Source organism: Myxocyprinus asiaticus, chromosome 47 (genome assembly GCF_019703515.2).
Source record: "Myxocyprinus asiaticus isolate MX2 ecotype Aquarium Trade chromosome 47, UBuf_Myxa_2, whole genome shotgun sequence".
NCBI lineage: Eukaryota > Metazoa > Chordata > Actinopteri > Cypriniformes > Catostomidae > Myxocyprinus > Myxocyprinus asiaticus.
Window position 1 is genome coordinate 4,391,335 of NC_059390.1, and position 26,032 is coordinate 4,417,366.

At 40.7% G+C, this 26,032-nt stretch overlaps 1 protein-coding gene across 1 annotated transcript in view; it reads left to right on the forward strand.

Moving 5' to 3' along the window:
- The window catches only part of LOC127436701 (solute carrier organic anion transporter family member 1C1-like), a 51,258-nt gene that overhangs the window by 19,303 nt on the left and 5,923 nt on the right, over positions 1-26,032 (forward strand). The window contains exons 4-12 of the mRNA XM_051691008.1: positions 5,279-5,411; positions 7,317-7,438; positions 10,616-10,762; positions 11,145-11,243; positions 14,581-14,826; positions 20,440-20,604; positions 21,100-21,295; positions 23,153-23,318; positions 24,299-24,468. Of these exons, the coding sequence (XP_051546968.1) occupies positions 5,279-5,411; positions 7,317-7,438; positions 10,616-10,762; positions 11,145-11,243; positions 14,581-14,826; positions 20,440-20,604; positions 21,100-21,295; positions 23,153-23,318; positions 24,299-24,468 (1,444 nt within the window). The remainder of the gene's footprint in view (positions 1-5,278; positions 5,412-7,316; positions 7,439-10,615; positions 10,763-11,144; positions 11,244-14,580; positions 14,827-20,439; positions 20,605-21,099; positions 21,296-23,152; positions 23,319-24,298; positions 24,469-26,032) is intronic.

The window sequence follows — 26,032 nt, forward strand, 5'->3', positions numbered from 1 at the left end:
TAGGTTAAGACAATTCTATGCAATATATTTACGATATGTCACTTAACAAAATGTCACTGAAAAACTGAAATTAAAGGTGCAAAGTCCCTATGTGGCGTGGCTTGGCATGGCAAAACAAACTACCAGCTTCTGTATACTATTGTATTCCATTTATTGTAAGTGAAGTAAACATTTCTGCTGTAGGCCATTTCAGTTGTCAGTTGGGAGGTGACGTTTGGATTCCTAGAACATTTTATTTGTCGATCTAATTCAGAACAACAGCGGGGAATGCTAACGTTCTACCGGAAATTCTTCAGGACCAGCGCAGTAGCGTTGTTATTGTTTACATTATTGGAAAGGTCTATACAAAATACAGTATTACTATATTGTACTAAAATGGACCAAAATTTCTGCTAACCTCCGCCTTAAGAAGAACAAAGGTGCATCGAGACACATTTTTAACAGTTGAAGTTCTTTTTAACTTGGCAAAGGAATGTTAACAAATTGTGGTGCTCATGCATGAGACATTAAAAACACAGCGATACATGCCACAACAGTCAAAGACGCTTACCTAGGAAAGCAACCAAAACAGTATGGATGGATGCAAAAACACATTTGGTGTAAACAGCCCCTTATTCACATGAGACAGCACCAGTTGAAGTGTCTCAAAGTTACCTCTCAAAAACGTAGTCTTTTCTTTCAAATGACTGTAGGTAAATAACCACTTCATCCAACAATTTGTTTGTTCTTCATTTTCTGAAATATCCTTATGCTGTTTTGCTGAGTGAGAAACTGCTGCAAATGATTCTGTGAGATAGCAGTCCAAACGAATCAGACTGAACAGCGAATCGATTCAGACCTTTTTGCTATAACCTGTTTGGCCAATTCTCTGAAAAGAACTGACTCGATAGAATAATTTATTCGTGAATCTGGCATCACGAGTTCTGATTCTATGCAGTCGACTGAAACACTGGACACATGTCATATTCACTGATATTGTCAGTCAAAACAAATTTGTCAGATAAGTTGATGGTTTCACAGTATATTTTTCTGAAGGGACTCGACTGGACTCGGGGTAAAATCTGAGTCCACACTTGTTTGAGTCCGAGCTCAAATGCTCATGAGTCCATGACAAGACCAAGTCCATGAAAATATGGTCTTTAATAGGTGTCATTGATGGCAGATTTGAAATGGGTAAGAACCGGTTCTTCATGCGTCAAAGTTCATGAAAATATGGTCTTTGACTTGGACTTGAGTCCGAGTCTGGTCTCGAGTACTACAACAGTGACGTGTGCTGCAATTTACTGCTGACATCTACTACGCAGTGCAGTAGTCCAACAGATCAGAGTTCTACAACAGGAAAAGAAACATGTTTTAACAGGAAAGGCAGAACTACAATGTTACTTCACAACAAATATGAATCCATTGCATTTTAAAATTTGCTATTTACAATAGCTTTCCTATGTGTTGCCATAGTAGTGTGTATATTTGTTTGGTAGTTTTTGTATATTTTATATACAAAATAATATTTTATTTAATATTATTTATTATATATAAAAAAATTATCTATTCATTTTAAATATATTAATATTTGTATATATAGTGTGTGTTTGTGTGTGTGTGTATATAAATTGTTTTTTTCTTATTCATTAATATATTTAATGTTTTTGTATTATTTATTACTATTTAATTTAATATCTATATAATTTTATATTATATTAAATATATATTATTATTATTATTATTATTTATTTTGTTTGTTTTAAGATGGTTCTTGAGCTATCCCTTACAAAAAAGTACTGTGGTGGTACCATGGTACAGTAATAGTATCAAATGATATTACGATTACTTTATACAAATGCCAGGATATTTATAAGTAAGATCCTTAAAAAAAAAAAACTTTGTTATTACCATCATTGTAGTGTCCAAAAAATCATTTTGAAGTTTAAAGATTACGGTTGCAATCTAGAGTAGTGAAAGTGAGGCCAAATCCTTGCTCACACTGCTGCAGCCACCGTTCGTGTGGCCCTAGCAACCAGTGTTTCCATAGGAGTGTTGCCATGGAAACGGGATGGGGAGCACAGTCTAAGCGAGTGGCAGCCTCACAGAGATCATGTGTCAGAGTTAGCATCACGCTGTCTGCTGTCTTCCGTCCCTGTTATAAACAAGTGCTCACAAACTCCCGTCTCAGACTTCTGGAACAAAGGCTACTGTGTGTGTTTGCCAACAGTGTGAAAATGTTTGGTTGACTTGCTTCTCTTTGGTTAGTCTGACCTCCTCATGAGCTGAACCCTGGTCTAAACTTCTGAGAATTAAATACGTGTGTGTGTGTGTGTGTGTGTGTGTGTGTGTGTGTGTGTACACTATTTACTGTTCAGAGCCAAAGGCGCAGGAAATGGGGTGCTGAGGGTGCTGAAGCACCACCTAGTGAGTAAGACTGGAAAACAGTATCAACAAAATTTCATATATTTCATTGTATTTATGCAGTATATATAATGCAATTTTGCTTTCAGTATATGATTTATGTTAATAAAAATGTCATCCCATTTCGGAAAGATCATGCTTGTGGGCAGGGCTCTGCCAAACTGAAGAGAGCCCTTGTGATGGGGATGGATACTAGTGAACTTTTTATTCTGCCTTTTCCTTTTATTTGCAGAAAAGTGAAAAAAAAAAAAAAAAAAAATTGTTAACAACGAAAATTATTTTGTCAATAAATTAAGATTTAATTGTATTATTACTGTTGTTGGTTCTGAGGATTTTTTTGAGGTTACAAACTGGTAATTACAAGGGCATTATGCTATAAATGTGGTTTGAGGACATTTCTAGTGTGCCCATAATTCAAATTGCTTAATCATACTAAACTGTTTTTTTTTTTTTTTTTTTGAAAATGTAAAAATGCAGAAAGTTTGAGTTAGGGGTAGGGGATAGAATCTATAGTTCGTACAGTATAAAAATCACTGTCTATGGAGAGTCCTCATAAGGACAGCCGTGTGTGTGTGTGTGTGTGTGTGTGTGAGAGAGAGAGAGAGAGAGAGAGAGAGATGGGAGAAAGGTGCCACCCATATGGTTAGGATTACAGTGGGGGTGGGGTTAGGGCATCTGCTGCCTCCCAGGAACAAACTGAGGCCCTTTTGTACAATGGGCGTTCAATGATCGGGAGACACGTGGTTCTCTGATGCCCTCGTTGTGCGTGCATGATGTGTAAATCGTCCGCCAAAACCTCAGCACCCCTTGCCAAAAATTTGTTCCCGCGCCTTTATTCAGAGCTGTGATATAATTATACACACAAAGACGTCTCTTCATAGAAACTCAGATTTGACTCAGAAACCAACAAATTGTGTTCCTCAACTGACAAAGGAGTCAATCATGTATAAATTAGTTGCTTGTTGGGAAAAACTGTGTTTAGGAAGTTTGTGGAGCAGATCCTTGCCTTCAAGGGTGAATTTTATTAGTCAACCAACAGTGTTGGGTGTAATCTGATTACAAAGTAATAAATTGCTGTTATCGAATTACTTAAGTTAAAAATAGATATTGCAGATATTTTTGACTTTTGTGTGGCAAATTGCTTATGTTCCTAATTTGTAAATCATTTTGGATTAAAGCATCTGCTTAATGACTAAATGAAAATGTACACTTTAAATTCTAATCAGGTAACAGGTACTAACTTTCAATTAAGGTAATTACCTTGAAGTACATTAATTGGGTTAAAATATTTCTAAAATGATATTATTTTGTATAGTACATTTAAAATATGAATTCATGTGCACATATATACATCTCTTTGCATTTCTGTGACAGCTGAAGGGTGTCACGTAATGTATCAGGAATGAGGGCCCAATTGCAGGAATGAGGTAAAATAAAGATTTTTATTAAATGAAACAATACAAACAGGGAAAACAAACTCTCACGAGATAAAAACTGAAAAGCAATACAGTAACAAACTTTAAAACTGAGAGACAAAATGAGAAACCAGACTGGAGGCTGAGCAAACAAAACACCAACTGAACAACAGGAGAAGGAAATCGATCTGACGAACACGAGAGGAAAGGGAGCACAGTATATATAGAGAGCATACAAGGAACAGGTGAAGTCAGTAAACATAATGTGGACTAGGGTTGAGGCCAGGTGGGAGCGAGGGGGCGGAGTTGGGAGAGCACAAGGCAAACAAACATTTGGCTCAGCCATGTGCTCCATACACAGTACAAACTCAATAAGACAAAGATAACAGGACAGACAGAGCAGGATCATGACAGAAGGGTGTGCGACAATGAACAAGGAGGAAATAGACATTATTTTGAATTTGATAAGCGAAATGACAAAAGCATTTCAGTGAAAAGCATTATTTAAGTAAAGTTATCAGTAATCTGATTACTTTTTATGAAGTAATAAGTAAAGCAGTCTGATTACAATATTGGAGAAGTAATTAGTGTAATACTTTTTTGAATAACTTGCCCAACACTTTCAACCAATGCCAATACCAGTATTAGAGAGCAGGTTGGCTGATAACCGATATGATAACAATATGTACAATACGACTTAACATGGAAGTATTTAACTTTTGCTGTTAAAATACTTTCTCCTATCCCAGCTTAATTTTCTTAAACTGTAAACACTTTCTCTTTGGCACTATGACAAGTTTGTTTTGAGCCACCCGTCTCGAGAGACAAAAACTGGACCAATGGCGTGAGTTGGGGGCGGGACTGTTTGTTTAATTGGCGTTAAACGGGAAGAGTTTTTAGAAACTGTTGTGAAAATGTTTATTTTTGCAATTCCGTTTGGAGGTGCTAGTGGCGCAGAAATTACATACTTCAGCTTTAAAGTCTCGTAAAGTCGAACTATCCCTTTAAGACGAGCGGGCGCTCATGAATTATGGCTGAAATCCAGAACAGACCTAAAAAGATTGTCTGCAATGAAGTTAAAACCTGAAGAGTGTCGTCCTCTTAGTGACCTCCTAATAATCCACGCATTCTTGCAGTGAAGTCAGTTCCTTACTTTAGTTCATGCTTTTCAGAGGATTGTTTGGAAATAACTCAATTACCCTGTTTTCCACTTAAAATGTTAGTCTTGTTTTTTGAAAGTGTATATATATTTTTAGTTTGTTTCTAATTTTTTTGTTATTATTGTAAGAGACACTGTAATGTGTGTTTGTGTTGGGTGGTGGGGGGGATGTTCGGGGGGAGGGGTTTAATTTATATAACTGATTCCGTATTTTATGTTTTGTTTATTGGTTTTTGTGGATGGAATCAATAAAGATGTTAATAACAAAAAATCTAGTCTTAACAGTTCTTCCTTCTCGTAGGTAACCTGTTGGTGATCGCCTTTGTGAGTTACTTTGGTGCCAAACTTCACCGGCCGAAGATCATCGCCATTGGCTGCCTGCTGATGTCATTAGGCACTTTTCTAATTGCCTTGCCCCATTTTATAATCGGACGGTAAGCTGAAATTTTTTGCAATAACAGAGTCCTTGAAAATCAGAGCTCTAACAGCAAAAAGCTTTGCCTCATACTATTGTTCTGTTACAAGCTGAGCAGTTTTGATGGACACATGGATTCAGTTTGACCTTTACATTTATGCATTTTGGCAGACACTTTTTTTTTTTTTTTATCCAAAGTGACTTACAGTGCACTTATTACAGGGACAATTCCCCTGGAGCAACCTGGAGTTAAGTGCCTTGCTCAAGGACACAGTTGTGGTGGCTGTGGGGTTCAAACCAGCATCCTTCTGATTACCACTTATGTGCTTTAGCCCACTACGCCATCACCACTCCATTCCATCTAACACAACCTTGTTAGAGCCCTGGATCAGAAATGTAATTTAGTCATATTTAGTGTGTTACTGTACTTGCAGAATGATCTCAGTGAAATCAGAAACAATAGGTTGACCTTTCTTTAGCAAAAATTGGTCTGTGCTTACTGAAATTCTAAACCCCGCACCCAGTGGGCAAAGTGGTAAGTGTTATTGGGTGTATGGGCACGTGTGAGCTCCATTTTTTTCTGGGTGAAATGTCCACAGAGGGGCGCAAAAAGCAAGTTGAGAAGCAAGTTGTTTTCAGCTGTACAGGCAGTTATACAGTGAAGATGAATGCATATCTTATAAGCTAAACCCCAAACCTAAACTGAACCATCAGTAGAGTAAAAATTATGTTAGAGGGGAAAATGCAACCTCAGAAACGTGCTCAATGATTATCATTACTGAACGTTACTGAAACTTATATTGTTACTGAATGATAAATGCAGTAGATCACCTAGATTACCTCAAATGTTCAGTGCAGCAACACGGTTCACTTGTAACATGCTTTGTATACGTGAAATGCTCCAGTTTCACGTATATCTAAATATGTTTGTTCTCAAATATATCAAGACGTAGTTTTAGACAGGGATTTTTCTCCTGTTGTCACAACATAGAAAAAGTACAACTTAAGTCAAGTGGTGACAGACAGGATTACTGTCCTTTTTTACCAATTAATTTCTATTACTTTTCCTGCTATTTGTGATTTCTGGAAAAAAATAGTAAAATTATTTTTATTTAGACCGATTTGCTAATGAATCATTCAGACTGATTTGTGAACATTTTAACAGAAAAGAACTGACTCAAAAGAAGGATTCACTCACAAATCAGACATCACTTTGGCTTGCGCTCAAGTTGTATTCACAAGCAATCACCAGAAGAGCTGTATTTAGGTTTTAGAGCAAATCATGGCTTGAAAAATTGATATTCACTATATAAATTAAGGCTTTAATTTCCATGACATTTCCAGGCCTGGAAAACTTTATTTTTATTCCATGATATTTAGTCAACTTGTTCAGTCTGTGGTCAGACGCTCTCATCTAAGCATCTGTATCAAATTTGTTTTTGGCATCGAAAAACCACCGCATAAAGGAAATGTTTCTAGTTGAAATATAGAACAAACAGAATTTTAAATCATTTTGCTCTACTGATTGAAATTTGACTTTTTTCCTGTGGAAAGCCTTTTTTGTAAATTGACTAGCATTCTCATATTTAAAAATTTGCCAGGTTTCAGGTTTTACACACTGATTTTCGAGGATCCCAAATGTGGATATATTTAATGACATGCGTTTTTTTTAAAGAGACTCGAGTGCAATCTTGCAGTGCCATGTTTCATATGTTAATGTGCTAGTTCGTATGTAGGCCACAATGAAATGCCGTGTTGTGCTACACATTCTTTTGATTAATGTAATTTCTGAAAATGATGCATGCTGCGTGCGTGCTAATGCCAAGCATATCCTGCACTTCTTATCACTCTGAATGCCTTTGTTCTATTCTCATTTGATGTGGTCTTCTGCTGCTGAATCGTTGCATTGATGTTTTATATGCAGCTACAAGTTCGAAACATCGATTAGATCGTCAGTGAACTCAACCAGTAACCTCTCTCCATGTCCAGCAAGCTCTGCTAGCATTATATCCACAGGTCCAAGCACATCTTCAGTACTGAGCCCAGGTATGACAACTACTTCTATAATGGGAAATACAAAAGTACTGCTTCAGAGATCTGACCAGTCACTCAGGCATATATAGGTAGTCTTTTATAGCCAGAATTTTGACTTATGATATACAGTCTGGTCCACATTGCAGCTTATTCTGGTCAAGAACCACCCACTTAGACAGGTAGAGACATGTAAAACAATGAACCACAGTTTGTCTTGTTTTTATGTGATGGTTAGAGGTGGTTAAATCAATGTTTTGTCATGTGTTTAAACTAATAACTACCAAAGCATGGTAATGACAATAATAAAATAAAAAAAATTGTTGTGATGAGGAGGAGAGCGTGGCTGGGCCGTGAGGACGCACGCCCTGCGCTGAATTGTCCTAATCAGCCAGGAGGGGGATAAAGATGAGACGGAGGTACCAGTTCAAGAGAGAGAGAGACACACGCGGCCGCTGTGTGTGTGTCCGTGTGTCTTTGTTCATACATAGCTGGCTGAAAAGCAGTGTGTGTTTTTGTTTTGTTATACACTGAAAATTGTTTATTAAATGTCTACGTGTTTGTCGAGCTGGTCCCAGCTTCCTCCTTTTCCATCCTTGAATTGTTACACTGGTGACGAAATCCAGGAAGGAGGATGGATGCGCCATCAAGGAGTATTCTCCGCTGACTAAGGATCGCAACGTCAAGGGTGTGCCTGATCCGGTGGCGCTGGAGCACTCCGTCAACCCAAAGGGACAGCTGAGGGGTCCAGTGCCATCGGCCAGCGTCGTGGACGGAAGCAGTATAGTGAGCTGAGGGCCAGTCGACGGCATGTCTGGGGCCGGCGAGCCTGTCTCTCTCTCTCCTCTCTCTGCTTTCTCCTCTCCCTTGTCCTGTTCCCACTCCCAGGCACGTGCAGATTGGACCTGTAGACCATCCTGACGCACCAATGCTCCCTCCCTAGAAATGGGGGGGAGGAGAGTAGGTCACAGGCTGGAGAATTCCCCAACTTGAGTTTGGCGATGGGGGTATGTGTATGTGTCGAGCAGGGCGGGGCCGAGCGGTGTCTGGGCAGAGTGAGGCTGGGAAGATAAGTGGTGAATGAGTTCCACCTGTGTGCCACATTCGTGTTCCAATTAGGGGCGGCAGGAGTATTTAAGGAGAGGAGACAGAGGCAGATGAGAGAGACAGAGATGCATGAAGCCTGTCTGTGTGCGTGTGTGTGTCATTATGTTCATACATAGCTGGCTGAAAGCAGTGCATGTTTTTGTTTTGTTATACACTGAAAAGTGTTTATTAAATGTCTACGTGTTTGTCAAAAAAAGAAATTGTGACGAGGAGAGGGGAATGGCCAGGCCATGAGGATGCACGCCGGGCGCTGAATTGTCCTAATCAGCCGGGATGGGGATAAAGACGAGCCAGAGGCGCCAGTTCGAGAGAGAGAGACCCACGTGGCCGCTGTGTGTGTCTGTGTGTTCATGTTTGTTTAAAGTTGATTTATGTCATTAAAGTTATGTTGACTGTTCTGACGTTTCTGGCCTCCTCCTTGCCCATCTTGAACCCCGTTACATTGATGCCGAAATCCGGTAAGGAGGAGGGAGGCGATGTCGCGGAGTCCTCACTGCTGTCGTCCACCGGGAAGCGGAGGAGCTGCAGCCATCCTCCAGGGGACGGAGTTGCCGCTGCCGGCTGCCAGGAGTCAGAGGAACTGCTGCCATCCGCCAGGTAGCGGAGGAGCTGTTATTGTCCACCAAGGGTCGGAGGACTCACTGCCGTCCACCAGGGGAGGAGCGGCTGTCGTCTTCCAGAGGGAGGAGTGGCTGAGGACCAGGCGACGGTGTGTCCAGGGACCGGCGTGGAAGGTTTTTCTCTTTTTTTTTTTTTCTCTCTCTCTCTCTGTGTCTCTCCCCCTTGCTCTTTCCCTCTCCCTCCCCTCGTCTCTCCCAGGGCTCCAGAGAGGCAGGGAAGACCTGCCAGCAGAAGGACGGCCGGAAGGGCAACACCTCCACTCCAGGAAGGGAGAGGAGGGGAGTACGTCAAGAAGGAGGTTTCCCCAGCCTGAATCGGGCAGTGGAGGAGTGTGACGAGGAGGAGGACGTGGCCGGGCCGTTAGGACGCATGCCTGGCACTGAATTGTACTAATCAGCCGGGAAGGGGATAAAGACGAGCTGGAGGCACCAGTTTCGAGAGAGAGACACACGTGGCCGCTGTGTGTGTGTGTTGTTTGTTTAAGTTGATTTATATCATTAAAGTTATGTTGACTGTTCTGCCGGTTCCCGCCTCCTTGCCCATCTTGAACCCCGTTACAGTTGTTTTTGGTTGACATTTTATTTGCTACTTAAAGTCTGTACTAATTCAAACATTTTCAATCACAACTGTTGAAGTAAAACAATTGTACATTGATATTTTGATGCATTTGCTGAATTTAAATGAACGTACACAAAACATTTTAGCTCTGATCCCAGCTTGGATGCGATATGTGAAAAAAGAATTTCACTGTATATATGAAAATATATAATGTGTGAAAAATAAAGGCTTCTTAAGATTTATTTATTTTTTAGTTTTACTTTATTAAAGCCTACTCAGTTCAATTTGATTTCATTTTGTTATGAAATGCATAAACTGTAAAATTCTTTTTTGTTTTTTTGTGAATTACTCAACCAATTCACAAAATTCAAAGTCATGCGATTTATGTTTGTTTTGTTTTTTTACTTCCACATTGTAAAATTTCTTTATGGATTAAACAGAGAAGAAAATAAAGATAAATAATTTCAAATAACTCTTGATGTGGTTACCATATGTTAAATTAATTTACCATTTATTTATATAGGCTACAGAGCTGCAACTGGACCGTCGACAGGTGCTTAAAGCTGTAAATTACCATAGGAACAGTCAGTTGTTAAGTGTCATAATTATTTTAGCTATGACAAAATATTTAGTTTTTATGACATAATATCTTAGAAAAGAGTGAAAATTGAGTGAAAGAAATAAGTACGTAGCAGCATTGCACCACATAGATTGTTTAATATAGTGTATGATTGTAAAAATATGTGTTTATGCCATGAGTCAATCATAAATGCATTGTTTGCTTACCCTGTCACTCATGTATGGCCTTTGGCAGGCATTCAGTATCTATGTCATGTGTGAATTCTTCAAACTGCCTCTCATTTGCAAAAACCTCAGCTTCTCTTCCTCCTAACACATCTTTCTCAGGTTGCGAACAGGAGTCCAGATTGTCCATGTGGATCTATGTGTTCTTGGGGAATATCTTGCGTGGAATTGGTGAGACCCCAGTGCAACCTCTGGGAATCTCATACATAGATGATCATGCTTTGGAGGAAAATGCTGCATTCTACATTGGTACATCCATATCTTTGCATACAGTATGTATATATGAGATGTGTAAACCTGGCTGATTTTTAATTTAATTTCAAACGTATATAGGAAAAAAAAAAAAACTAAATTTAAACCAAGTTAAATGAATAGTTCACCCCGAAAATGAAAATATTAACTATATGAGCATCCCTTTAAAGCAAAAAACATTATAGCCTTGTATCCACTGTGTCTTATATGAATTTTATATGTCATTAATTTGCTGCTTCATTGATTAACTTAAATTTCAGATTGTTCAGCCATTTAAAACTTCCTGGTAATGATTGTATTTCCTGGAGAGCATTGTCTTTCTTGGTAGATGGCCTAGACTAGAGCTACAACTAATCAATTCATGTATCGTCTGTATTAGGATGTGTCCAGACAATATCGGTCATTGGTCCCGTGTTTGGGTACCTGTTGGGGTCCATCTGTGCCAAGATATATGTGGACATTGGATTTGTCAACATGGGTGAGTGGAGTTAATACAATACTTCTGAATGATTTGTGACTTTGCATCAAAACACACAAGTGGTTGAGTTCACTATTTGCTATGAAGGTCATTGAGTTAATTTGCTACTCAGATGTAGAATTTTACGCTTCTGGGTTTTGCAAATGGTGTGGGATAGTGGTTATAGTGTACTTTAAGTTGCTTTGGATAGAAGCATCTGCTAAATGACTTCTTCCTGCCTCCTGTGGGAGGTGCGACCAAAGTCTGTATTCTCATGGAAAGAGTTTAAGAGTGTTCCTGGGCATTTTTAGCAATGTAGACTTGTTAAAAAAATATAAATCAATCATTTTTTTTAATTTGTCAGCTAATGATGTCCAATAGCATAGGTACATGCACCGCTGGAGATTTTTCCCACCACAGTGTCATCGCCACCACATCTCAAATTCTGTATCGATTTAAATGAAATTTTTATGTTTTTAAATAAAATGGCAGACTCCTTTGTTTTGCTAAGGCTAATTTCATAGTTATCATTTTATGTTTCCTAAATACACACAACTAGAGAATTTGACAAAATTACAGCTTGATTAGAAATGATGCCCAATAAAAATATTCTGCTCAAGTGATATTTCCCTTGAATTTTCTTTGTTTTATTTAAACATCACTTGTCTCAAATTTCAAATCAAGCATGCTCATCACTGACATTTTTGTTGACTCAGAATAGTTTGACAAGACTAATGATTCATAAACTACCAAAAGGATTTTAAAGAATAATTCACTGTGAAATTGAGCACTCTGAATCTTTCTTTTCTCCTCAAAGAGCTCAAATCTGGAGGAAATCCAGCTTATTCAGATTAGTCTTATTTTGTTTGTATTTTAAACAAAGCTAGACGAAACAAGAAACTGTTGTTTTCTGTTTGAAAGCCGCATATGCTGTTTATGTTGGAGCCGAGTGTGTTTTTGGCAATGAAACGTGCTTTTTATTTGATTAGAGACGATGTAAAGCTTTCTGTATGAGATGTAAAGGTTTTGAAAAGTTTGAAAAGGTTTAAGAGGACATTTTCTGAAACATCTGTACCCTTAAATTGCATCACATTAATATTACATTTGTTTGCATTGTTATCTGTTTGAAAGGTTGAGAAATCAACATTCACTCTCCTACATCAAGTATTAAATCGATTCCATGTTTTATTTTTTTTAGATTGGTGGTGAACTTTAAATGTGTATTTGTAATAATGCATGGAGGGGAAACAGTCCATCGCTATATAGACAATAAAGCGTCAAGACATTTGGCAGTAAAGTTACGCCTTATGTTACGCCACAAAAGAATAATGGAATAATGGCATATATTATACAGAAATATTTAGCCACATACCTCAATACATTATAATGAAAAGTGTCACCATTAAATACAATTAAACAAGACACAGCACAGTCAACAAAATTTATTAAAATCTTTTATCACACAAATAAATCCTCGTAGGAGGATTGCTAAAGAATTGCCGATAAAGATCTAGTGTCTCTCTGACACGAGGATATGTACTATATAAGTATTACATAAACATGTTTTGTTGCTCACTGTGTGGCTGTTTTGCCGAGAATCTCAGTTTCAATGTAGCCTATTTATTCTGAGAACATGAATTCTACTTTGAAAATTGTTAATTGAGTTTCTAAAAAGCTATACTATAGAAACAAGATTTTCCATAGGTTTATGGTTAAAGGAATAGTTTGTTCAAAATGAAAATTTCATCAATTTACTCACCCCTATTATTTTCTTTCTTCTGTGAAAACACAAAAGGAGAGGTTTAGCAGAAAGTCCAAGCACCTCTTTTCCATACAATTAATGTGGATGGTGATTTATGCAGTCAGAAATCAAATTCGTACTGGGGTTCATTTAAAAAATGCCTTTGGACGTGTCAGGCCAGGTTTGACATTATTTATGGCAAATGGCATTAGTTCTTGCTTGGGCTGTCAATCGGTTACAAAATTGTAATCTTATGAATTACATGATATGCTCATTAATTAATCAAATTAATCACAATTAATCGCATATATACATACTTGCTGAGGAAGACCCTCAAAAAGCAATACAATAAATAATGTTTAAATAATTGTAAATAGTTATATTTAAATAATTATAAATGTAATATATATTAAATAATTAAATTAAATATAATAATTCCAATATTTAAAATGCATTACATTATTGTGGCAGATGAGTAAAGCATTGATAAGACAATACAAAAAGTGTCTTTAAAAGGCAATATATTGTTCATTTCCATTTTATTGAACATAAGCCTATCATTGGCCTACAGTACACAGCAATCCATTTTACAATTGAATACATCAGTCTTTATTATAGTATAGTATCTAGTATTATAAGGGCTTTTTTAAGGATGAGTCAATGTACACGTGTCAGACGGACACTTTTTGAGAGTCTCACTTTGGTTGCGTCGCGTACAAACACAGCGTTTTTAGATCGCTGTGTCAAGTTAAATGTTGTTTGAAACTTATAAAAACATGTCTTGAGGCCCTTGCATTTGGAATGGTTGTCCAGCTGTGTTTAAACGCAAGAACGCGTTCTCATCTTGTGCTGTCTCTAGTGTCAAGCAAGCCTGAGTTTGGTTTGTTCTCTGTCCAGCTGGAGTTGCCTATACAGCTGGAGTTTCACTTACTGCCCCCTGCTGAAAACAGGTGGCACTTCAAGCTTGAATTGCTCCAATGGTAGGAATATTCCTTATTATGGTCAGGGGACATGATTAATTGCGTTGTTTTTTATATAATTAATCATACTGAAATAACACTTTAAATTCACAGCCCTTGTTCTTGCATGTCACATGACCGATCATGACGTGGTATGTTTAAAAACATGAGCGCAAATTATATTTGAGAGCTACAGGAGAATGGAAGATTGTCACTTAATGACATAAAATTTCGGTCTGTTTCTCATACAAGGCTATTATTTATATTGTTTTTTTGTTCTTTTGGTCTTTATTTTGTATTGCGCCAATGAAAGAAAAAAATTAAATAATGCAAATGATGACAACATGGAATAGTAACATTTTGGGTGAACTGTTCATTTTCATCAATGCACATTCGTCACGTGAAATGTCACAAACATTTCTATCTACTTGCACATTGAAACTAGACATGGAGGCTGTTTGAGCATATGTGCTAAGCTGAGAGCGTGGATTATATCTGAGAGCAAAAGAAAGAGTGAGACATCTAAGACTGTCTGTGTCTGTTCCCACTGTCTGCCTCGGCTGTTTGCCTGGCCCAAATATTCTGAACATGTGACAAGCTGCAGTGAGCCTTGTAGCTTCTGTATTCGTGCTGTCGACATATGTGTGTGTTTTCACAGAAAGCATTAGCATCACCCCAGGAGATGCTCGCTGGGTCGGTGCCTGGTGGCTGGGGTACCTCATTGCAGGGCTCATCACCCTCCTGTCCGCCGTGCCGTTCTGGTTCTTGCCCAAGTCTTTGCCCCTGCCAGAGAGACGGCTTGCCAAGTATTCTCCTGAACGAACCAGCTTCATCAAAGACTCGCCCCTCCTGGAGCACAAGTACCAAGCAGATGAGCCAACAAACTTCCTAGAAATGGCCAAAGGTAAAACCTAGAACCAACTAGAATTCACCATAAAGGCTCAATTCTGTAAGATTCAAAAGCTTCTTATTTCATGGCTAGGCTGCACTTACAAAAACACCATGGTAATCACTGTTCCCTATCTTTCACTCACTCGACGTTGTGTCGATGTAGTGACAATAGGGGTCACTCTTGGGAGCCCCAAACACCTCTGCTTTTTGAAAAAAGGCCAATGGGAATTGGCGAGTGGAATTTGCATGCCACTCCCCCGGACATGCGGGTATAAAAGGAGCTGGTATGCAACCACTCATTCAGATTTTCTCTTCGGAGCCGAGCGGTTGCATTCAGTGCACTGAATTAAATTTCTCCCTACCGATCACCTCAAACTGCTGGATTTACGGCGCATTTCAGCGGCTTCTCCCCCACTGCACCTGTGGAGTGCAGAGAACGCACCTGGGCGCTTCGGCAGAACAAAAGAGTATATTCTAAAAGAGTATATTTCAATTCTGAAAGAGCGGTTTGTGTGTTATTTTTGGTTGCGGTCATTATCTCTCCGCTTCTGACCACCACGATCACTGTCTTTCGTGTCTGGGCGCTGCCCATGCGGAGAAATCGTTCGTGGATGGGTCTTGTCCTCATTGCGAGAACATGACCATGGCAACGTTGCGGTCGCGGCTTGCCTTCGTAAGAAAGCAAGCCACCCCAGCGGCTCCCCTCCTCGGTCCTTCTACCTACGGGTATGAGGCCGCGTCGGTTAGCACTGGGGGCGATTTGGGGACTCCAGTGGGAGCACCTCCGCCGGGTAACCCTCCACGGACCTCTCATTCCTCAGCATGCTCGCTTGCCCTGGTCGGGCTCTCGGATGAGACCGGCGGCTCATCTCAGGGTGAGTTTGACCTCTTATTCGGGGCCCGGGAAGATGATGAGTTATCGAGCGCAGCATCGGAGAGCAGGCTCGTCCACTCTGACGCGGAGGCTTCGGCTGGGCTTCCCAGTCTCAGGCCGACGCAGAGATGACGGACATGCTTTCCCAGGCAGCCACAAGCGTCGGGCTAGAGTGGAACCCTCCACCCTCCCCTGAACCCTTGTGGCTCGATGATTGGTTCCTGGGCCCAGAGCGCCGCTCACAGCCGCGCTCCACCCCAGTCCCTTTCTTCCCGGAAGTGCATGAGGAGCTGACAAGATCATGGGGGGCACCTGTTACTACCCGATCCTTCAGCTCCCCTGCTCTCACTACCCTCAATGGTGGGGTGGCCAAGGGGTATTCGGTGATCCCCCAGGTGGATAAGGCGCTCGCAGTGCACTTGTGCCTGCAGAGCACCACCACCTGGCATGGGTGCCCGAGGCTCCCGTCCAGGGCCTGTAGGTTTACGTCGTCTCTGACGGCTAAGGCCTACGGTGCCACTGGTCAAGCCGCCTCCGCCCTGCACGCCATGGCTCTCCTGCAAGTACACCATGCCAGGGCGCTAAAAGAGCTGCACGAGGGTAGTTCTGACCCTGGATTGATGCAGGAACTGCGCTCGGCGACCGACCTCGCTCTCCGGGCAACGAAGGTCATGGCGCGGTCTCTCGGGCAGGCGATGTCCACCCTGGTGGTCCAGGAACGCCACCTTTGGCTCAACCTGGTTGACATGAGGCTGACAAGGCACGGTTCCTTGATGCCCCATCTCCCAGGTTGGCCTGTTCGGCGACACCGTTGAGGACTTTGCCCAGCAGTTCTCGGCAGTGAAGCAGCAGACGGAGGCTATTCAACACATCCTGCCCCGATGCGGCTCAAGACCCGCACCCCGTCTGCTCGTCACCAAGGGCAACAGCACCGGCTCCGCCGCAGCCCCCCCCCCACGGCCTGTCCCGGCATGGAGCCCACCGCAGGAAGCAGATGCCACCCGTCTCACGGCCGGCCGCCAAGAACCCAAGGAAGGCTTCGAAGCGCCCCTGAGACAGGCGACCAAGGGACGAGGAGACCCGCTTCTATGGAGCTGGTAGACAGACCACTCCATCTCCCGGTGGAGGGCCGGGAGGAGAATCTTTTGTCACCGCATGGCCAAGAGGCTGTGGTACCCAAAACTTCAACAAAAGAGTGGTTTCCTTGTTCCCTGGGTCACATGTTAGGTGCGCACGGCCATCGTCACGACCACCGTCCACCGTCCCATTTTGGCAGGATCGGCGCTCCAGTGGCGGAACCCCCTCCCCTGCGCGCCCAGCTGTGGCACAAACATGCCCACACTGGGTTGATTCCGGTGGACTACGGGGACGATATTCCTCCTCTCCCCTCCTCGACCAATCTTATGGTGAGCATCAGGAGCCAGGTAAGTGCTTCGTTGTCTCTGGACTCAGCACGGCCACAGGGTTTGAGCCCCCTCAATGTGGAGCCTCGGGCTCCGCCCCGCTGCGAGGCCCCAACCACCAGTACGTCTGACGTGATTGTCCCCTTGGTCCCCCTTGCCCGGAGTTTGGACGCGTTGCTCGTGCTTTCCAACCCATCGCGATGGCTCGCTGACCCGGGACATCCGACTCGGCTACGCGATTCAGTTCGCCAGGCGCCCGCCCAGGTTCAGCGCATCCGCTTCACCTCGGTGAAGGGCCAGAATGCCGCTACCTTGCGTGCGGAGATCGCTACCCTTCTATGAAAGGGTGCGATAGAGCCTGTCCCTCTGGCCGAGATGAAGGGGTTTTACAGCCCCTACTTCATCATACCGAAGAAAGGCGGTGGGTTGCGGCCAATCTTGGACCTGCGAGTACTGAACCGGGCCTTGCAAAGACTCCCGTTCAAGATGCCAATGCAAAAACGCATTTTAGCGAGTGCCGGCATCAAGACTGGTTCGCGGTGGTAGACCTGAAGGACGCGTACTTCCACGTCTCGGTCTTACCTCGACACAGACCCTTCCTGCGGTTTGCTTTCAAGGGCCGGGCGTACCAGTACAAGGTCCTCCCTTCGGCCTGTCCCTGTTGAGGTCGCCTGGAATGTGAGTGGCTCGTAGCGACTTGAGGCTCCAGAGGAGACGGCGGGCGAGTTGTGACATGCAATGGGAGCGTAGACCGCCTTGACGGTTGATGTATGCTACCCCTTGCACATAGCGCCTTTCCCCTCCCATGAGGTGAAGACGTGCGCTTTTGACTCCCAGTCATGTTCACAAGTTGTGATCCCTGGATTACATTCCTCCTTAGCCCTGTGGCAGACGAGTTTGCGGAGAAACTCGCTGCCGGCCCAGTACACATGCTAACTAAGCCTTGTACTGGGGTAGGTGCTCCACATGTGCTGGTTCCCCATAGGTGACCCCATGTGATATATCTTCCGCTAAATCGTTTCCCTGTCGGTAAACTGCATCTTCCTTGGCAGAGGCCCCTCTGCCCCCGGTCACCATGTTTGTAGAAACTCCTCCCCCCTCAGGTAGGACATACCATGCGACTTCTCCTCATGACATACTTCCGACAAGACTCGGTAAGACTATGTGATGTATTTCCACTCAAAATACCCCCCTTCTCTGGGCGGGGTGTGGTCTCTGCGGTGTCTTCCCCTTGGGAGTGACACCCCCCCGACGTAGACATTTATGGCCCCCAGTCGGTTAACACATTCCACTCTTTTTGGGGAGAAAAAAGAGGAAAAGAGGCCATGGCTGGGCTTGCCTGTCCCTATTTGTTGGGCAGTCGACTTGTTCCCGAAGGACCGTTCAACGCTCAGAGTGTTGGGGGAGGTTATGTGATGGCCTGGTGCGCTGGCTACGAGGCACACAGTGGTCTGCCCGTCTCGCACTGCCAGTCCACGTAACACTGTTCAGCTAGTTGTGGCGTTTTATATAGGGACCCCTAGTGTCACTACATCGACACAATGTCGAGTGAGTGACAGATAGGGAACATCCTGGTTACTTTTGTAATCTCCATTCCCTGATGGAGGGAACGAGACGTTGTGTCCCTCTTGCCACAACACTGAACTACCCGCTGAAATGGCCGGGACCTTGTCTCGGCTCCTCAGCGCACAACCTGAATGAGTGGTTGCATACCCGCTCCTTTTATACCCATATGTCCGGGGGAGTGGCATGCAAATTCCACTCGCCAATTCCCATTGGCCTTTTTTCAAAAAGCATAGGTGTTTGGGGCTCCCAAGAGTGACCCCTAGTGTCACTACATCGACACAACGTCTTGTTCCCTCCATCACGGAAAGGAGGTTACGAAAGTAACCAGGACATTTTTTCACATGTACTATGGTAACTACTTGGGGTACCTTGTTAATACCTTTGAATATGGTAATCATTCAGTACAATTGTTTATATCAAAGAACAATGTTATGGTTACACCATAATTTTAGGACATATTCAGTACCATTGTAATGCCATGGTTGCCTTTGAGGTTGTAATCATTCAGTACTATGATTTATATCAAAGTACCATGGTATTGTCATGTTTTTTGAACATGTTACCATGGTAACATGTCTTTGAGGAATCTTGGAGTACCATGTACATTCCTTGGCAAATGAATATGGTAATTATTCAAAACCATTGTTTATATCAAAGTACCATGGTATTACCATGGTTTTTGGACATGGTACCACGGTAATGCCATGGTCTTCTTTGAAGAACCTTAGAGTACCATGTAAATGACTTGGTATATAAATATGGTGCTCAATCATATATCGAAGTACCATTGTAATACCATGTTTTTTTTAGACCTTACTATGGTAACACCATGTTTTTTTGGGACAAGTACCATGTTAATGCCATGGTTTTAGTTAAGGAATCTTGGAGTACCATGTAGCATTCTTCGTATATGAATAAGGTAATCATTCAGTACCATGGTTTATATCAAAGTACCATGGTATATACAACTCCAGTATCCAAAGCACAAATGCATTATAGAAACATTTAAAAAATGAATGCCATTGCATTAGATAATAAAATATCAAACAATGTGGAATTTATTGTACAGACAAATAGCGCAAGCACATTAAATCAAAATATTTCACAAAAATGATGTTTGTCAGAATTGAAATGATAAAATTATGGTTAGACTCTTCAAGATTAACACAAATTATATTTGGAAGGTTTCTGACGGTTAGTCATTAGTGGTACATGTGCATAGTTAATGTGATTAACTCCACCTGTGGTTACTCTGCTAGGAAACTTGTGTGAACTTGAAGGGAACTGACTTCATACATTTACTAAAATCACTGCGACACCAGTTGCTTAAATGTATTTGCAAAAGAGATTCAGAAAGTGTTAGTTTTGAGAAAAGCTCTAGTAGATTTTGATGACACTTGGTTCAATATTTTTTATCTTATGCAATGACATTTTAACACTTTTAAATGTAGCTTACGTGTCTAAATACTTTTTGAATCCACTGTATGCTGGTCTTTTGAGCATGTTGATAGGATAACAAACTTAAATTGTCTGCCTGTTTTTAGATGTTTCTTGGAGTTCAAATAAATTATTTTAAGATGTGTGCATTTCAATTTCATAAATGTTTTTATCAAATTGAATTGAGTAGTCTTTACCAAAATAAAATAAAAACTAAATATTTTAAGTTTTAATCATAAAATTTTGTTGAATTTGAAGGAATTTTGTTTTTAAATTGAAATGCGTAAATGTTAAAAATGTTTTTGTTTTTTTGTGTTCCCTAAACATTTTTAATTTGTGTTTTCAGACTTTTTGCCAACACTAAGATCCCTACTGGGGAATCCAGTCTATTTTTTATATCTGTGTGTGACCATCATCCAGTTCAACTCTTTGATCGGAATGGTGACATACAAGCCAAAATACATCGAGCAACATTATGGGCAGTCGGCGTCCAAGGCGAACTTCTTAATGGGTACATCTTCCTCTAAACTCATCTATACATCACAGAAATATTACGGTTCAAGTTGCGACTATGACCTTATTGTTTAATGCTATCTTGTGTTTTGTTTTAATCTGGGAGGGGTTTTGATGTGTGCTATGTATTAGTATAGTCTCTGATATCAAATTAGGTTTTAATATCAAATCATAATTGTTCTAGAAGTTTATGTACCCTTGTTAAATCACAGGATGATATAGATTACTGTATATGAAAGAGAATGCAATCCAAAAATAACAACCGCATGGCTAGAAATTGAGAAACCAGAGACTGTTGTGCATTTTTGGAAACGGCATCAGATGGTGGGAAAACAAATAGGCCTGTTCTGTATTCTGTAACCTTTTAATCATAACAAGAGAACAGTCTTTGAGGAGACCAGAGCAGACTGAGGGATTGTATAGGTTTGTCTTTGTTTGAAAACTGTGACACTGGCTCTTTGATCAGTTTTCCTGATGCCGAGTGTTTTTTCAGGAGTTATCAACATCCCAGCTGTAGCCTTGGGAATGTTCTTGGGGGGCGTTATCATGAAGAAATTCAAGCTGAGCATCATGGGAGCAGCCAAGTTCGCGCTGGGAACGTCTCTCCTGGGCTACTTCCTGTCGCTTTTCTTCTTCGCAATGGGATGCGAGAATGCCAACGTGGCGGGCATCACCATGTCATACAATGGGTAGGATGGAAAATTACAGCTTTTAACTTTCAGTTTTTTTACTCGATATGTCTTTGTGTATATCGTGAGCAGCTGAACATCGGATAGGCAACTGATAATGTTCATTTATTTAGAGCTGTCTCAACACACTGTTTCAAATGAGTTTTTTAAAGGAATATTCCGGGTTCAATACAAGTTAAGCTCAATCAATAGCTTTTGTGGCATAATGCTGATTACCACAAAAATTTATTTCAACTTGTCCCTCCTTTAAAAAAAAAGCACAAATCGAGGTTACAATGGTGGCCAATCTGTAAACGTTAAAATACACACCGTTTTAATTGTATAGCCACAAGACGTAAACAATTTGCATGTTAACAGTGTCAGTGTGATAAAATCGCTTACTAAATCTTTTGATGTAACATTGTCCAATTTTACTGCAACTTTGTTGCCATGACGACATAACGTAAACCCGAAAACGACCATAAAAATGATTTAAACAACTGTACAGCTCGAATAATACACAAGTTTTAACAGAAGAATTCATGTAAGTGCTTTTATAAAATTATAAGCTTCATGTTTCTGTTTAAACTATCCAAAAAAGAAAAGGAGAAAAGATTGGAACCAGTGGTTTCATTAAGGCAGTGGTTACAGTAGGTACGTACAATGTAAGTAAATGGGTCCCAAAATTTTGAAGCTCCAAAATCCACATAAGGGCAACATAAAAGTACTCCAGATGACTTCTGAAGCAATATGATAGGTGTGGGTGAGAAACAGATCAATATTTAAGTCCTTTTTTACCATAAATTCTTCTCCCTGCTCAGTCAATGTCCACTTTAACTTTCAGTTTCCCATTCTCCTTCTGTTTGTGGTGATTCACATCCTTCTTGCATATTACCCCCTACTTGGCAGGGAGGAGAATTTATGACAAAAAAATTACTTCAATATTGATCTATTTCTCACCCACACCTACAATATTGTGTCTGAACACATGGATTTAACCACTGGATTACTTGTATGCTCCCTTTATGTGGATTTTGGAGTTTAAAAATGTTGGCACCCATTCACTTGCATTGTGAGGACCTACAGAGCAGAAATATTCTTCTAAATATCTTAATTTGTGTTCTGCAGAAGAAAGTCATACACATCTGGGATGGCATGAGTGTGAGTAAATCAAGAGAGAATTTTCATTTTTGGGTGAACTATTGCTTAAATTGAGCATAACTTGTATTGATCCCTGAACATTCCTTTGAATTAAATGGAAAGTTTACCCCAAAAATGAAAATTTCCTTATGTCGCTTGAAATTGTGTGAGGAACTAACTGAAACTTTCTCGTTAATCGCAAAAATCTTGATTTCCGCCAAAGCTGTCCTAGCATGTTCACGATAAGCAAGAACGTCTTGGTTTGCATACAGTCAAATGTGAAAATTCTCACGGGCCAAATCTCATCCGTCATTGATTCTTGCACCAAGTTCGAGCATATGTAAGCATGAATGTTATTCTTTTTTGAGCATTAGAGCTATCTCTTTAGGCCTATAAAACATATGGAAAACATATTCTATTTTAATGCCATTAAGAATAACTGGAGCATGCCAAATGACTCGGCCTAATGAGGATAAGACAATTAACTTACACTAACTTCAGCAGAATGGGTTTTAATTCACTGAAAATGGACGTCCTGATGAACGTAAAGTTTCCTACACACTATAACTTGCAGGCAGTGTTTGCCAAGACAAGCATAACTATTACTATTGCTCATACTTGAGGTGAGGGATTTAAACAAATATCTAACTCAAATGTCTAACCCTTTGCTATTCGCTAAATAAAAAAAAACTGTAACTATATTCTCCTTGTTTTTGCATACATGCATCTAATATGCAGGATGGAGAGTCTTTACAAGGTGGACAGTTCTCTGTTTGCGAGCTGTAACGCGGGCTGCGAGTGTCCTGAAACAAACTGGGATCCCGTGTGCGGTGAGAACGGCTTCACGTATGTCTCGCCCTGCTTGGCTGGGTGCCGGGGGTCCCACGGCTCTGGAATGGACACAGTAAGCACGGCCTCTCAACCGAGAGCACCGTCATTTTAAAACAATGACGTGTGTTTGTTGTCCTACATCTTCAAAGAATGTTACCGACAATGTGTTCTGTTTCTAGTGCCTTGAACTCTGGTTTTCCCAGCCCTCGCTGAAGGGTGTGCACAACCTGTTTGTTTCAGCTCAAAGGCTACATTGAATTTTCTTGTCTTCTCTCAAACTTCCTGTGACTGTTCTGGCCCCTTGTCTGTCTTTGAGCATGTAAATGTAACTTCATACTGAAGAAAGTGTTTTCCTCTCTCCCATTTTGTGTGTCTGTTCCATTACTCAAACATCTGTTACATGCAATGTCTTTTGTCCATTCCTTTCAAATTGTTGCCGAAACAAAGATTTTTTAAATTTTATTTTTTTGCTTAAATAGTACTGCCTTGTGAAAAATTACTTTATTGAAGAATAAGAATATTCCATCAAGTCTCTCAATTAATATGAGTACTTAAAAAAATGGTGTATAATAATTATGAAAGAGTTTTATTACAATATTACAATTTAAAGCATTGCAAAAATGTCTCCAGTCACATATTTTTCATTAAATCAGACTGGCTTTATATGTGTTTCATCCGATCAGAATTTAGATTCAGGAGGACAATCATTTTTATAATAGCAGACACAAACTTTTAAAAACTTTTTTTTATTTGTTGATGCACACTTCATGAGAAAGTAATTGATAATGGCAGATTTTTTCACTTTTCCCAGACTTTTCAGGATAGAGGAAATCCCGTATAACATCTTGATTAGGACATTTTCAATGCTTTGTTCTTCATGTCACCTCAAATTCCCAACTCTCATTGAAAATGAATGATTTCGGTTGCCTTGTTGATATGAATTGTTGTAAAAGCCCCTTGAATGTTGAAGAATATACTAAACTCTGCTATAGTAACAAGATGCATTTTAAGTAGTGACCGGTCTGAACACCATTGTGTTGTGTGTGTTTTCAGGTATTTGAGCAGTGCAGCTGTATAGCAACCGGGAATCAAACGGCTAGTGCGGGCCAATGCAACAACAGGGAGAGTTGCCAGCGAGTCTTCCCTTACTTCCTGGCTCTGTCTGTCATCACTTCCTTTATCATCTCACTGGGCGGAACGCCAGGATACATGCTGCTCATTAGGTACATGTATATTATTTATTGGCCAAGAACTGCTTATGGTCAAGACATTTCTGAACCACTTCGAATACCATTCTTCTGATTGATTTCATTCAGTCTAATGAACTTTTGGAAGAAAAACATTAGACCACATACATGTATATAAATCTCAGCACACTCCCAAAATCGACCTTATTTACTTTAGTAGGACATGTCCCTTGTCTTATTGTGAACAACTTGTCATTGCATGTTATTCGAAAGAAATACGTGTTGTTCCACCTCTTAAATTACTGATGTCACCAAGCCCTCTTATTTTCAACTCTTCCCCCCAATCATTTGTCATATTGAGACCACTTTTCACTATCCAATCAATTTCCCAATTGATAGAATCAAGTCCTGCCCTACATTGTTTTTTAACATTTTATATGTTCAATATTCAAATAGAATAATCTAAAAGCCAGGAAAGAGAACTTCTAGTCTTGTCAAGCAAACATTCACTTTGACTGTTGTTTAAATTCTGAACTATAGTTTCCTTAAAAAAAAAACAGCTTTCTAGTCATGAGTTTGTTTTCCTCAGTTCAAGCAGATTACAGCTGAAAACAGGCTGTATGTGCCAGTGGTGCTCATGTGATTTTGCTTCATTATTCTGTGTCTGTCTTATGGGCCATATGCCAGTCAAAACAGTCACTTGACTGAATGCAGAATTAGACCCGACAAGTTTATGGGCACTTGTGAAGTTCAGAAATCAGACTTGTGTCTTGAATGGTAAAGCTTTAGCGCCAGGGACTGTCAGCTCTTTCCCCAAAGCTCGGTCAGCTGACGGCCTGGAATGCTCGGCCTTTCCCGTGCTAAATTAGGTGAACGGGCAGCACTGCCGTCCCCACTTTGTTTGGTGCAATAAAAATTCCAGTGTTTCTGTAGCTCATGAAAGTAGACGTGATTACTTTTGGATAAAATAATACAGCTGGGTTTAAACACCTTTGGTGCTTGGACCCCAAATGATGCATTTCAGAGCTTTGCAGATGCTCATTTCTAAAATCCAAAAACTAGATGTAGATATTGAACTCAAGAGCTACATATGTCGCTTATTGTTAAAATGGTGTATTTTTGGACTCTTAAAAATGGAGATCTGCCATGATTGTTTTTGTGTGAACAAATAAAGGTACGTTTCTTGTTTCAACATTATTTGTACTTCAGACCATTGTTTTGTTGGACTAGAAAAACTAGCTTCATACCATGTAACCCACATTTGGTTTTCAACCACTGAAAATGGATCAAATTTAACTATTTACGGATGGAGCCACATTGAGAGCCCATTATCTCTGGGATTTTACCAAATACGGTCATAAAAATACAAAAAGAAACATTTGTTCAGAACCAGAATCTAAAAGGATATTAATCATTAATATCAGAGATCTCATCCAGATACTGGACCAATCAGCTGTGAGCAAAGTGACAGTCACTCCCCCCAGTATCTCTCACTCCAATTTAAAGTGCACTTCAACGAGACAGTTTTAGACATTTACAAAATAAGCTATTTATGATCATTATTTATTGCAGGAAATATATTTTTGGCAGTCTTGCATTT